Genomic DNA, 12,001 nt, shown 5'->3' on the forward strand with positions numbered 1-12,001 from the left:
AAGCAAAACAGGGCAGGGTTGTGTTAGGTTTGCTTCAAGCGGGAGAAATTCTGGATGATCGGTTACCAAATTAGCATGTGCCTCGCGGAAGTCCCCGTTGAGCATGGCCTTCATTACGTCACACCGGGCTACCAACATGGCTCGATGGGCCTTCATGTGGCCGTCGTCCAACTCGAACGTGATATCACCAAAGATGCCATCCTGAACACAATATTTCTCTAGATTTTGTTTCATGCACTGAAAGAAAGCATTACCATAAGTTTGATTGGTTTATTCATTGGAAAAGCCAAAACAACTTACCGTCGAATAATGCTGAATGGTTTCATCGTTCATGAAGCTCTGGTTTGCTTGCGTATTGGACAAAAGTACCATCAATTGAGGAAGTTCTAAAAATTCAGAAGCTTGGCGTATTTCCTACAAAACAAGTTTTAATGAAATTGACTGATTAGGTTGTGTCCAAAAATAAATTCGTATTTGCGAGATTTTTTAACTAAGCTTACAGTCTAGATTAGCAAAACTTGTGTTAAGAAGACTATCATAAGTGCCATTGCTAGAAAAATGTATTAGTTTCACTTATCGATTAATATTAAAAAGATTTATTTAGCTTAGGATTAAACTGGCTAATTGAATCGTAGAAAAAAATGGTGTTCAAAATTAAAGTCAACCGAGAGAAGGAGTAAGTAGATAACAAAAGTGTTAAACCAAACCGACGATCTGAACCACTTGTAAGAAGAGTTGAGAAGTTCAATTTCAAAACAAACTAAGGTGCAGTTTCTGGATAAATTCATTGAAAGAAATTAAACAACCAAATCTAGAATAAGGTTTTTAAATCAAAACTAGAGAGCAGCCAACCAAATAAAAGCATTTAAAAACAATAAACCATGACTTAATTCGAATTTTACAGTACAGAAATCATCTTTAAAATTACAAGTTAACTAACAAATTTGATTCATTTTTGCTCTTAGTATTCTATGATCATTGTCTAACATTCTGCGTCATTTGCCTTAATGTTATCACTAGAAGTCAAACGTATTCAACGCTACAAGAACTGCACTTAAGTAAAGAACCCTATGAACGGTCAGTTTATTTATTTACCAGTATTAATCCTATTGTAGCCGTCTGTGAGGAAATGAAAAAAAGTTGGAAAAGATACACGTTCGTAAGAATAGAAGGGAAACCAAACAGATATGAAAGAAACGGTGTAAGTATCGATTGTTGCGTTTTTGGTTACAACCAGATATGGTTTATGGTCAGTTATTTATTTGGGTACTACCAAATACTTGTGAAAATGACTAGCAGCAGCACTACTAAAATAAAAATCCATTTTATTGACGATCGAAAGTTAACCCCTCATTCTTTCCAAATTTGCTTGTTCTCGACGGCCTCATCAATTCTAGAAAATTGCAAATTGGGCAAAGTCTTTCAGGAGGTCAACTGCATATAATCGCATATCAGTCCCATAAGAATTTTCATCAATTTTGAGATATCAACGCTATCCACTATCAATTGGCATCTACTTTCATATTATGTGATAAAACTATGGACATTGATCATGTGAAAACAACATCAGGTCAGTTCGTCCCATCAAGCAAAATAATCGCATGTCAGTCCCATCCTGAAATTCAATAGCCCATAGTTCAAGTTAAAGGTCTGCTTTTTGAATTGCCATATTTTTCGCTGATATAACAAAACATGCAAGCTTCATTGCAACAGATTTTAACTTGAAAAAATTATCAATTAATTGACTTTTATTTATCAAATATTTACATGGGAATTGCACTTCGTAACATCGACTGCCATTTTCTCAATGCCTACTTTTTCGATATGGGACTGATATGGGATTATAAGCAATCAAGACCATTCGGATGATAGGTACTTAAGTTCAGATTACTATCATAACGCGGCGCTAGTGTGCATTAGAAACTGCAAGTTTGATACAAAGCCTCATTTTTCTCACTCACGTTTGCACTTTTTTGCTCATGTCGTACACTTTTTTTTCTTTAATGCTATGGACTATTTAAGTTCAACAAGAAAACAATTGTCAATTGAAAATAAATAAATACATATGACGCGACGTTCTTCTTCTTATTGGGCTTTGATTTTACGCCAGCTTTCAACTCAGTGTTCTACATGCATTTCCATAGTTGATAATTGAGAGCATTCTTAGCCTGTACAATTTTTCCATTAGTATAATTGTGTGGCAACTACGATCTAGATGTGGGTAAAACGAATCAACTTGCTGAGCGGATCTGACAATTCAACTCACTAAGGTGAGCCGATTCTATTGAACAGCTCTTCAGTTCATTTTGGAATTAACTCATACACTCAAAGGTGAAAAATCGGAAAAGAAATCTGTGCTTTTGGTTACCCAAAACCAAGGTTAAAACTACATCAAAATGTGACCATTAAACCCGTGGCTTACAGCGTGGCTCCACTTTTCAAATGGAAAGGGATGCGATGAGCTGGACGGGTCCGAGAGCTGAAAGACTCACTTGATCCCGCTGCCCCTGGACCAATTTCAATAATTTTATCACCAATCGATCAGATATCAGAGTTGGTTGGAAATGCTAACATGAAGCTTTAGTGTGATAATTTATTAGCTAGATATGATCTTTAGAAGAGGGTAGGTGGATAGTTCCGTTGGAGTACGGCAGTATGAAAATTGAATAGAAGATGAAAATGAGCGAAGGGCCATTAATGCGACAGTATAAAGACGAACGCACATCTTTTGCCTAACCCGTACGATGTACGCGGAGACTTGAAGTATGTGTGTATGTATGATCAGATATATTTCTACGCATCTCTTAAATTTAAGACTTTATCATTTTTTTCAAAATGTCCTATTGTAAATTGCACGAATGTGCAACTGTTGCTTTGATAATTAAAATGATCACCGATTGCCTGCGAAAAGCGAATTCCCTAACACAGATTTCAAAGTTGAATTCCATCCAGTCTCACCAAACGGTGTTTATTCAATCACCGCATGGTGAGTGGTGGTGTTCTCCAGTACACCATGAAAGGCTGCCTGCAAGCAGCGAGCTGCAGCCCACATGAGCATCCATAGAAGGAGGAAGAAGCCGCACCGCTATTGATCGGAATCAGTAGCTATCTATGCCAAGCGCGTCACTCTCATTCCAAACAACATACAGCTCACCAGCCTCATCTGTGTTTAACACCCTAATAGCTCAGTATTACTCAACCAAATGTTAGTTTGCGTGAGCGTGCCTTGAATTCCTAAAAATCATCGAGAGAAGTGATTGTTTACAAAAGCTGTAAAGTCTCATTCCAGTCCAGCTATCTATTTTGAGATTCACTGTAGGTAAATAAATTTAAATTGTATCCAAATTGCCACACGCATCAATCATTTCACAAGTATTCGAAAGGAAAAAAAATCGTTATATAGGTCTTTCACTGTCCAACCCGCACGTAATGACTAATACAGGGACACAGGACAACATTACAGTTATTCCTTAACGACTATCGAGCTGAATGTGGTCAGATAATGCATGAAAATGGTTCAATCTACTCTCTAAACATGAAACTGAACAACACAAGTGGTTTTGTCTCAAAGAACACAAGGACGACACAGAGAAAACAAATAGAACGAAGTTTGATAAATGACGGAAGAAAGAAAAAAAAATGGCACAAAAATCAATCGTAAATGAAACACGATAGAAAACAAACAACCAAAAATCCATCCAGGGTAAGTGTGTCAATTTTTGGCCGACATCCAATTTGAAATAATTGTTTATCGCTGTAAAATGTGAAATTTAAGATAAGGTCAATTAGAGGACCACTAGGACCAAAAACTGGTACACTTACCCTAGCTTATAATTCATATAAAGTGAGGCATTATTGGTAGGAAAAAAAAATTAAACAAAAGATAAACTCAAGTGGCTCGTGAGAGGGAAAGTTCGGTGCCGGAGAAGACATGCCACAAGAAATCGAGACGAGCCAATTATGTTTTGCCCAAGTTTTGCATCAATTTCGATTCTGGTTTCTTGTTCTGTTTCGGTTGGAAGAGATAATAAATCTTCTAATCGTGTGAGGATAGACAGGAATAAATATGGTTTTTTTCAGAGATTAGAAAAAGAAAAGCAAGAAAGACGCAGACGGAAAGACCAAAAAAGAAAACCAAGAAATATGACACTCTAGAGACGTACAAAAATTAGCAAAATGGAACTGGGTGTTGAGATGAGATTTATCTTTGCGGCGATGAGATGGAAAGGAGAACGCTCAGCGAATAAGTAGATGAATTGAAGGAGTGGGCATAGAGACAATTGAACACTGGTGAAAGCGATTTGTTAAGGTGGGAATGATCGATTGAAATGCATTCTGAACTTACTTGCAAATCGAGACACTCCCGATCGATTGCTCCGGTATAGATGAACTTCAAGCATTGCTGCATGGCTTGCGGCGTGATAAGCTTACTCACTGAGACTATTGTTTGCGTTTGGGTGTAGGTGTGTTTTCCATTTTCGATCTAAAACAAAACATACATTTTAACAACGGCCATTTCGATGGAGGCGCATGGTTATTACCTGGAAAATCCTAATACTCTGAAACACTGGATGGTGCAACTCGCGATAGAGATCCTTCTTTGGCTCCACCGTAGGCAGGGCCTGGTAACTAGAGCGCCGCTTTAGTTGTTCCCACATTCTATACAGAAAGCGTCGTTAGATTTGCTTCACAGTTGCCCAGGATGTGTAATATTATGCATATTATAATACAAACCTATTGGGAGCTTTGTTCTGTTCGGCCCGAATCAGACATTCGGTGTCCTCGTTGAAGTCGGCAGTCGTCGACTCGCCGAACGTTGAACTAACCATACTGGACTCGCTGCTACTTCGGGCACCCATATCAGAGATGTCCATCATCAGTAACCTGCCATTTAGATGGGAATAGAGTACTTAGTATTGCAACTGGTTCGTCCGTTTCCGGCTAGACGGATGAATTGTCAATGCTAACCTATGAAATGCATTAGAACTACTAGCTAACATAAATCTATGTACGGAAAAACGTATAGTACCGACAATTAATACTAAATCTGTATAGCACTGCGAATTGAACATGTTTAGCATATCTTTAGTATGAGTGCCGGTAATGACCGTCACTTCCGGTGGCGGAGGTTTGGGCGGTCGGAATGGGGCCTGCAACAAAAGGAAGCAACGATCGATCATTGTATCCGTTGAAGGTCACAAATTATTCCCGATAGACATACTTGTAATATCGGCCGCTGCACCCGCTTCAGGTTGGTCATCCAAAAGCGATGCTCTCGACGGGCTATCAGGGCGGCACGGATTGCATTCTCGAACACCTCGTTTACGCCAAAGTACGTAAACACACTCGTCTCGTAGTAAGCGACGCCAAGCTCTTTGGCCACGGCACGCGCCTCGTCCGGCATCACCAGGTCGCTTTTGCGGGCCGCCCGTACAAATGGACTCCGGTCGCCAAAGTAGGACAGATAGGTCTCATCCCGGTACATGTACCGGAGGTCGTTCTTGCAACCGACTAGAATCACAGGAGTATCTGGACAGAATTTACGTATCTCCGGGTACCACATGGCGCGGCAGTTGCGCAGCGATACCGGATTCGCTATCGAGAAGCATAGCAGCACCACGTCGGATCTGAAAGAAAAAAGAATCACACATATCAAATCGCAAGTCTTGGTTACACTCAGTAAAACTTATCCTCTAAATCTATGAGACTTGGTTGGATAGTTTCTATGCCTATCTTTTGGTTCCAGAGATATGATCAAATTAGTTCAATTTATGCATCTATAGATTGTTTTAATTTCACTACATTTATTTGTTGATGCTACATTTTATCTAATTCTACAAGACTGAATTGATAGCAGCGCCGGTGGTGTAGTGGTAAGCGTGATTACCTATCACCACAGCAGGCCTGGGTTCAATCCCAGTCGGCGCCGCCGGGATATTCTGTGAGGCATAACACTCTGATTTGTTCTACGATTTAAGTTAATTTAAGCCTGAAAATTTAAAAAAAAAATGTATTGTTCATAAGCTTTCCAATCGAAAATTTGGAAAAAAAATAAGAATCAAAATGTGCAATTTATTTTTTATTTAAGTTTTAACCAATATTTTACCCATTTTACCCAAAATTAGTAATAAAAAAATTTCGTGTTTATTTTTTTCCTGGCACGTACTTTTTTTTCCAACAATTTTAATAAGACGCCGTTTTTATTGAAAGAAACGTTTTCGTTTTATGATTTTTTCGAAAATTATTGAATCCACCATTTGACATTTTTTGCAGGATTCAAAATGACTGAATTTAACCTCAAATGTGGTCCTGTCAGATCAATTCGTCATTTGGTGTGGAATTGCTCCGAACTTAAGTGAATTTCTTGGCGGTTCAGGGAAATTTGAATAAGTTTAGCAAACTTGGTTGAAATTCAGCGCCATTTTAAGCCATGAAAAAAAGTAGAAGTTTAGGGAACTTCTTATAAGTTAACGCAACTTTCCAGAAATTCACGGAAAAATCCACAAGTTCAGTTAAGAAAACTTCGGACAAGCTAAAGCGATTGGAAAGAAATTCATGGAGCCTCGTTTGAGTTCCTGGAACTGAGTATAAGTTCAAGAAACTTTATGGTAGCGGCGCCGGTTGTAAAGTGGTAAGCGTGACTGCCTCTCACTCCAAAGGGCCTGGGTTCAATCCCAGTCGGCGCCGTCGGGATTTTCTGAGGCATATAATCTGTGATTACGCCTTTCTTTGGAAGTGAAGTAAAGCCCTTGGTCCCCGGTCCATGAGTTGATGGGTCGATAGAAAGGGTCCAGGTGTGGGAGCTGTCTTCATGGCGCCGGTAGCCACCGTAACTTCGAAGATCTTGTCTTGTATGCGACTCCACTCAATAGCAAGATCAAGCTGGACTGCTGTTCTGAATTCACAATATCCATAAAATTGTTAGTTGAAAATGGTTGATTGAACCCGTCAACAGAGACACTTGCGTGAAATCCGCACATGAGCAATGAACAAAAACAAAGAATGGAAAAAGGTTGATCATTCGATGTTTTGTCCATTAGACCATCTGTCCCCTTTAATTTAATTCGACCTTTTCTCCAACTATCTTTCATTCGACTATTTATCCTTCGACTTTTTTCTTATTCGGCCTTTCATCCTTCGATTTATTGTCATTCAACCTTTTGTCATTCGACCTTTTCAAGAGTAAATTTTCAAATAGCCACATCTACTTTTGTAAACAAACATTCAAACGACAATTTGTCAAAATTCTTAGCTCGCCCACGCAAACTAGCACCAGCATATTGTTGGGAAAACTTTACCCTCTCTGATGGCGGTGTAAATTTGCGTGCTGCCAGGTAGTGGTTACAGTTCTAATCTGTAAGAATACATTGTCATTAATGATGGATTCGAATAATTTAGGAATGCAACTCTACGGTAATTTTTTATATCAGACTGTTTAACACTTTTAAAAATTTGAATTAATTTAATTAATAAAATTTGATTCCTTCCAAATCGGAGGAAGCACACTCGACTCCAAGGATAAATTAAACAGCCAGAATAAAGGTTTTCCTGGCTGCTTCGAAACTGACTTTAAAAAAATAGGTGGTAAACCACGGTCCAGCACCCTTTGAAGTATCCAAGGTTTCAAGAGCATAGAGAATTTCCTTGAGAATTAAATTATCAACTGCAATGTTCTTCATTGGCTCGGGGAGATACTTACAATATCGCTCATTCTCATCGTGAATTGTATAAACGTCCTGAAACAAGTCAGCAAATAAGCTACTAATCTGGCTAGGAGTATTGCCGATCCTACTGTCTAATTGCATTTTTGATGGAAAGCTCTTGGATTTTCGAATTTCTTTAACATAAAGGCTGACTGAAAGTAAATTTTTACGCACAAAAAGACCAGCAATTCGTGATTCAATAAGTTGACGTTATTTCTAACGCGATCGACTACTTGGTGTAAATAAACCACTGTCATAGATTTTCAATTCCCAACACTAGAGGCACGCGAGGGCCGTACCAATTTACTATTAGTCAACCTTAAGTTAAAAAAGGATTTTGGGTCTGACTTAATGTTAGTTTTAATCTTTCCATTGTGCTCTTCATATGCATTTTCAATTTCTAAATTAAGTTGGTCACATATGGTAACATAATAGGAAACATTTTCATCATTTTTATTTCTCTTGTACACTTTATGAGCTTTCTGCTTTCTATTTCAGGGGAAACATGTCAGAAGGGTATAACTCAAAACGTAAACAATGACTTTGAACGACGATTTCTCTTGAATGACCACACACCCACGGAATCTGATTACACCAGCTCATAGAACAAACTTTTCTCTGTCAGATTATTTAGTTCGTTTGTGTGGGTTTGTAATCATTCGTAAGAAACCGACGATCCAAGTCATTGTTTACGTTTCGAGTTAGACCCTTCTGACATGTTTCCCCTGATTTCTAAGATTTATTATCTGTCTATTGTACCATATTGGTGCTTTTGTATTGGCTTTTTTCTTTTGCTTTATGGGCACTGTCTGTTCTAGAATAGAATAAATAATCAAATAGAATACGTCAACTTCATGTTCTGCATCATAACTACGGATTACAAGTTGCCAATCTATACAGTTTAATTTATTTTTGATAGCTCCATAGTCTCCCTTACTGACAAATTATTATGCTTACTGATAAATTATTATTCACCATTGCAGTTTTTCAATTATCATTAAGTAGTATTCAATAGCAGTTTGGAACACTTCATTTTTCCAAAGAGGAGAAAGTGACTCTGATACGCAGAAATCATCAGTCATGGTAGTAAATAGCAAATCTAAATGGATGTAATGTCAGCCTAAATGCCCCTAATCTGGTCCCATACATAAATTCAACAATCGACTACATTTTCAATAGCGACCACCAAAAATATTCATTAGTACCGTCTCAATGACGCGTTCATCTAGGTAAAATTGATAAATAGCAGATTTTTAGCGATGGGCCCCAACCTTAGATCCATACGCCAGCATTAGAGCCATTTCCCCTACTATCAAAAACTCTACCTGTGAGCAAAATGTCATAAAATTCTGAGACCCCTCGGCCCAAACCTGTCCGATAATAAAAAAAAAATCCGCTTCTGTTTTCTAAATTCGATTATTCCACAATTCCAACTGCAATCGATTATATTGCTATACCCTAAATATGTATGTAGGGTAATTTGCCCATTGTTGCACACTTTACATTGTTTGCAGTTCAGCATTTCAAGACCAACAATTGAAATGGCCTCAACTAAATTTTGTAAACAAACCTTGTAAGGCCATTTCCTCGCAAACCGAAACCTACATTCGCAAACCCAAACCACAATCGGGTAGAGGAGAAACTCCCCTACCAGTTCATTATGTTGGTATCCCTTGGCGGACTTCGGTTTGCGAGAAAATTGCCTTACAAGGTTTGTTTACAAAATGAAGTTGAGGCCTTTTAAATTGTTGGTCTTGATTTATCAATGACCATGGCGTTTACCGCCCATGGTGACATGATAATCAGTGATCAAATGTTCCAGTCCGCATCGTGCTCTCTTGCCGTGCGGATCTATTTGCTTTTTGCTGAAGGAAGTGTTACTACTACCTAAAGCTACAACAAATTTAAACAGCACTTTTCAGTGCTCAACCTGTAAAATTTCTACCTTGTTCAACTTTATTCCTCTTCGATCCTTGTTTGGACCCTACCCGAGGTAATCCTTCTTGGATATCGATTTGGAAAATTCCTCTTCGATCCTTCAGATTCTTATTGTAATCTGCTTGGAAGTCGATTTGGATAATGATGATGATTAATGACCCCTGCTTCAAATTTTTCATCTGTACCTACTCCCCTCGCTGCTAACAATGGAGCTACCTATGCTGCTATTGCAGCGGGTAGAAATCAAAATACTAACCAAAGTAATTCTAACGGAAATTTTGACTTAGGAAGCATTACTGCCCCTAAAATGGAATTTTTACAGAAATCATTAATTGATATGATTTCTGATATGCTTAAATCTAACTCCATGTTTGATGCTATTCAAACTGGAGTAAAATTTGCAAATAATATTGTCATGACTTTAAAATTCAGTAATGGATTTTAAAGCATTAAATATTGTAAATTGGAATGCTCGATCTCTTAAAGATAATGAAGACGAGCTATTTAACTTTTTGAGAGTTCATAACGTGCATATTGCCGTTATAACTGAAACGTTCCTTAAACCTGACCATAAGGTTAAGAAGGACGCAAATTACTTGATTTATAGAAATGATCGTCTTGATGGACCCTGTGGTGGCGTTGCCATCATTATTCAAAGACGAATCAAACATAAAATTCTTTCTTCATTTGAAACCAAAGTTTTTGAAACTTTGGGAGTTTCTGTTGAAACAAAATTTGGACAACTTACGTTTATAGCTGCCTATTTGCCATTCCAATGCTTAGGCCAGAAAAAGCATTTTCTCAAGGGTGACCTCCAGAAACTTACCCGTCATAGGTCTAAATTCTTCATTATTGGTGATTTTAATGCAAAACACCGCTCATGGAATAATGCTCAAAGCAATTCCAATGGTAATATTCTGTTTGATGATTGTTCTGCAGGTTATTACACTATTCAATATCCAAATAGCCCAACATGCTTTTCTTCTGCAAGAAATCCCTCCACTATTGATTTGGTCTTAACTGATTCATGTCAACTTTGTAGCCAACTGGTTACCCATGCTGACTTCGGTTCTGATCACCTTCCAGTAACTTTTGAAATATCCCAAGAAATAATTTCTAATCCCAACAGCTCTACTTTCAATTACCATTGGGAGCAGTATCGAACATTTACGGAATATAACTTCGATCCAAACATTCCTTTGCAAACCAAAGATGAAATTAATTATGCTCTTGAATCTCTGACTACTTCTATAGTTGCAGCAAGAGCTGCCTCAGTACCAAAATGCGAGGTTAAATTCGATTCAATTATAATAGACGACGATCTTCAGCTCTTGATCCGTCTTAAAAATGTCCGTAGGAGACAATATCAAAGAACACGCGATCCTGCCATGAAGGTTATCTGGCGGGATTTGCAAAAACAAATTAAAAAGCGATTCTCTGCCCTGAGGAACAAAACTTTTGAAAATAATATTTCTAAATTAGACCCGAGTTCCAAACCCTTTTGGAAACTCACAAAAATTTTGAAAAAACCTCAAAAGCCTATTCCAGCGCTTAAAGAAGGTGGTAAAATTTTGATCACAAATTTGGAAAAAGCTCAGAAACTTGCTAAGCAATTCGAGAGTTCCCATAATTTCAGTTTAGGTCTTACTAGTCCTATTGAGAATCAGGTTGCTCGGGATTTTCTGAATATTTTCTCTCGGGAAAATATTTTTGATGATTCCTGGGGGACTGATTTGGACGAAGTAAGGTCTATAACTAAAAAGTTTCAAAATATGAAAGCTCCAGGTGATGATGGAATTTTCTATATCCTCATCAAAAAACTCCCAGAGAGTTCCTTGTCTTTCTTGGTAAAATTATTTAACAGATGTTTCCATTTGGCATACTTTCCTGATAAATGGAAAAATGCAAAAGTTGTTCCAATTTTGAAGCCGGATAAAAATCCAGCTGAAGCTTCTAGCTACCGCCCAATAAGTTTGCTTTCTTCAATAAGTAAACTTTTTGAAAAGATAATTTTGAATAGAATGATGCTTCACATCAATACGAACTCAATTTTTGCAGATGAGCAGTTTGGATTTCGCAATGGGCATTCAACTACTCATCAACTCTTAAGAGTTACCAATTTAATTCGTTCAAACAAATCTGAAGGCCACTCAACTGGAGTTGCTCTTCTAGACATAGAAAAAGCATTCGACAGTGTTTGGCATGAAGGTTTGATTGCTAAATTGAAAAAGTTTAATTTTCCACTTTATATTATGAAATTAGTTCAAAATTATTTAACTGACAGAACTCTGCAGGTAAATGATCAAAATTCCAAATCTAATCGACTACCTGTTAAAGCAGGAGTTCCTCAGGGTAGCATT

At 37.8% G+C, this 12,001-nt stretch overlaps 1 protein-coding gene across 4 annotated transcripts in view; it reads right to left on the reverse strand.

Annotated features, from left to right (window-relative positions):
- The window catches only part of RhoBTB (Rho-related BTB domain containing), a 156,320-nt gene that overhangs the window by 18,289 nt on the left and 126,030 nt on the right, over window positions 1–12,001 (reverse strand). For 2 of the 4 annotated variants that reach the window (XM_065234602.1, XM_065234601.1), the window contains exons 5-12: window positions 5,222–5,627; window positions 4,969–5,150; window positions 4,735–4,884; window positions 4,542–4,659; window positions 4,346–4,483; window positions 1,096–1,119; window positions 301–414; window positions 67–237 (exon numbers count right to left, since the gene is read on the reverse strand). In XM_065234602.1, the coding sequence (XP_065090674.1) occupies window positions 67–237; window positions 301–414; window positions 1,096–1,119; window positions 4,346–4,483; window positions 4,542–4,659; window positions 4,735–4,884; window positions 4,969–5,150; window positions 5,222–5,627 (1,303 nt within the window). The remainder of the gene's footprint in view (window positions 1–66; window positions 238–300; window positions 415–1,095; window positions 1,120–4,345; window positions 4,484–4,541; window positions 4,660–4,734; window positions 4,885–4,968; window positions 5,151–5,221; window positions 5,628–12,001) is intronic. The other 2 variants (XM_065234605.1, XM_065234604.1) reach the window with 1 other exon arrangement.

This window comes from Ochlerotatus camptorhynchus, unplaced genomic scaffold (assembly GCF_037179485.1).
Source record: "Ochlerotatus camptorhynchus isolate MF236.1 unplaced genomic scaffold, CSIRO-AGI_Acam_v1.1 ptg000434l, whole genome shotgun sequence".
Classification (NCBI taxonomy): Eukaryota; Metazoa; Arthropoda; class Insecta; order Diptera; family Culicidae; genus Ochlerotatus; species Ochlerotatus camptorhynchus.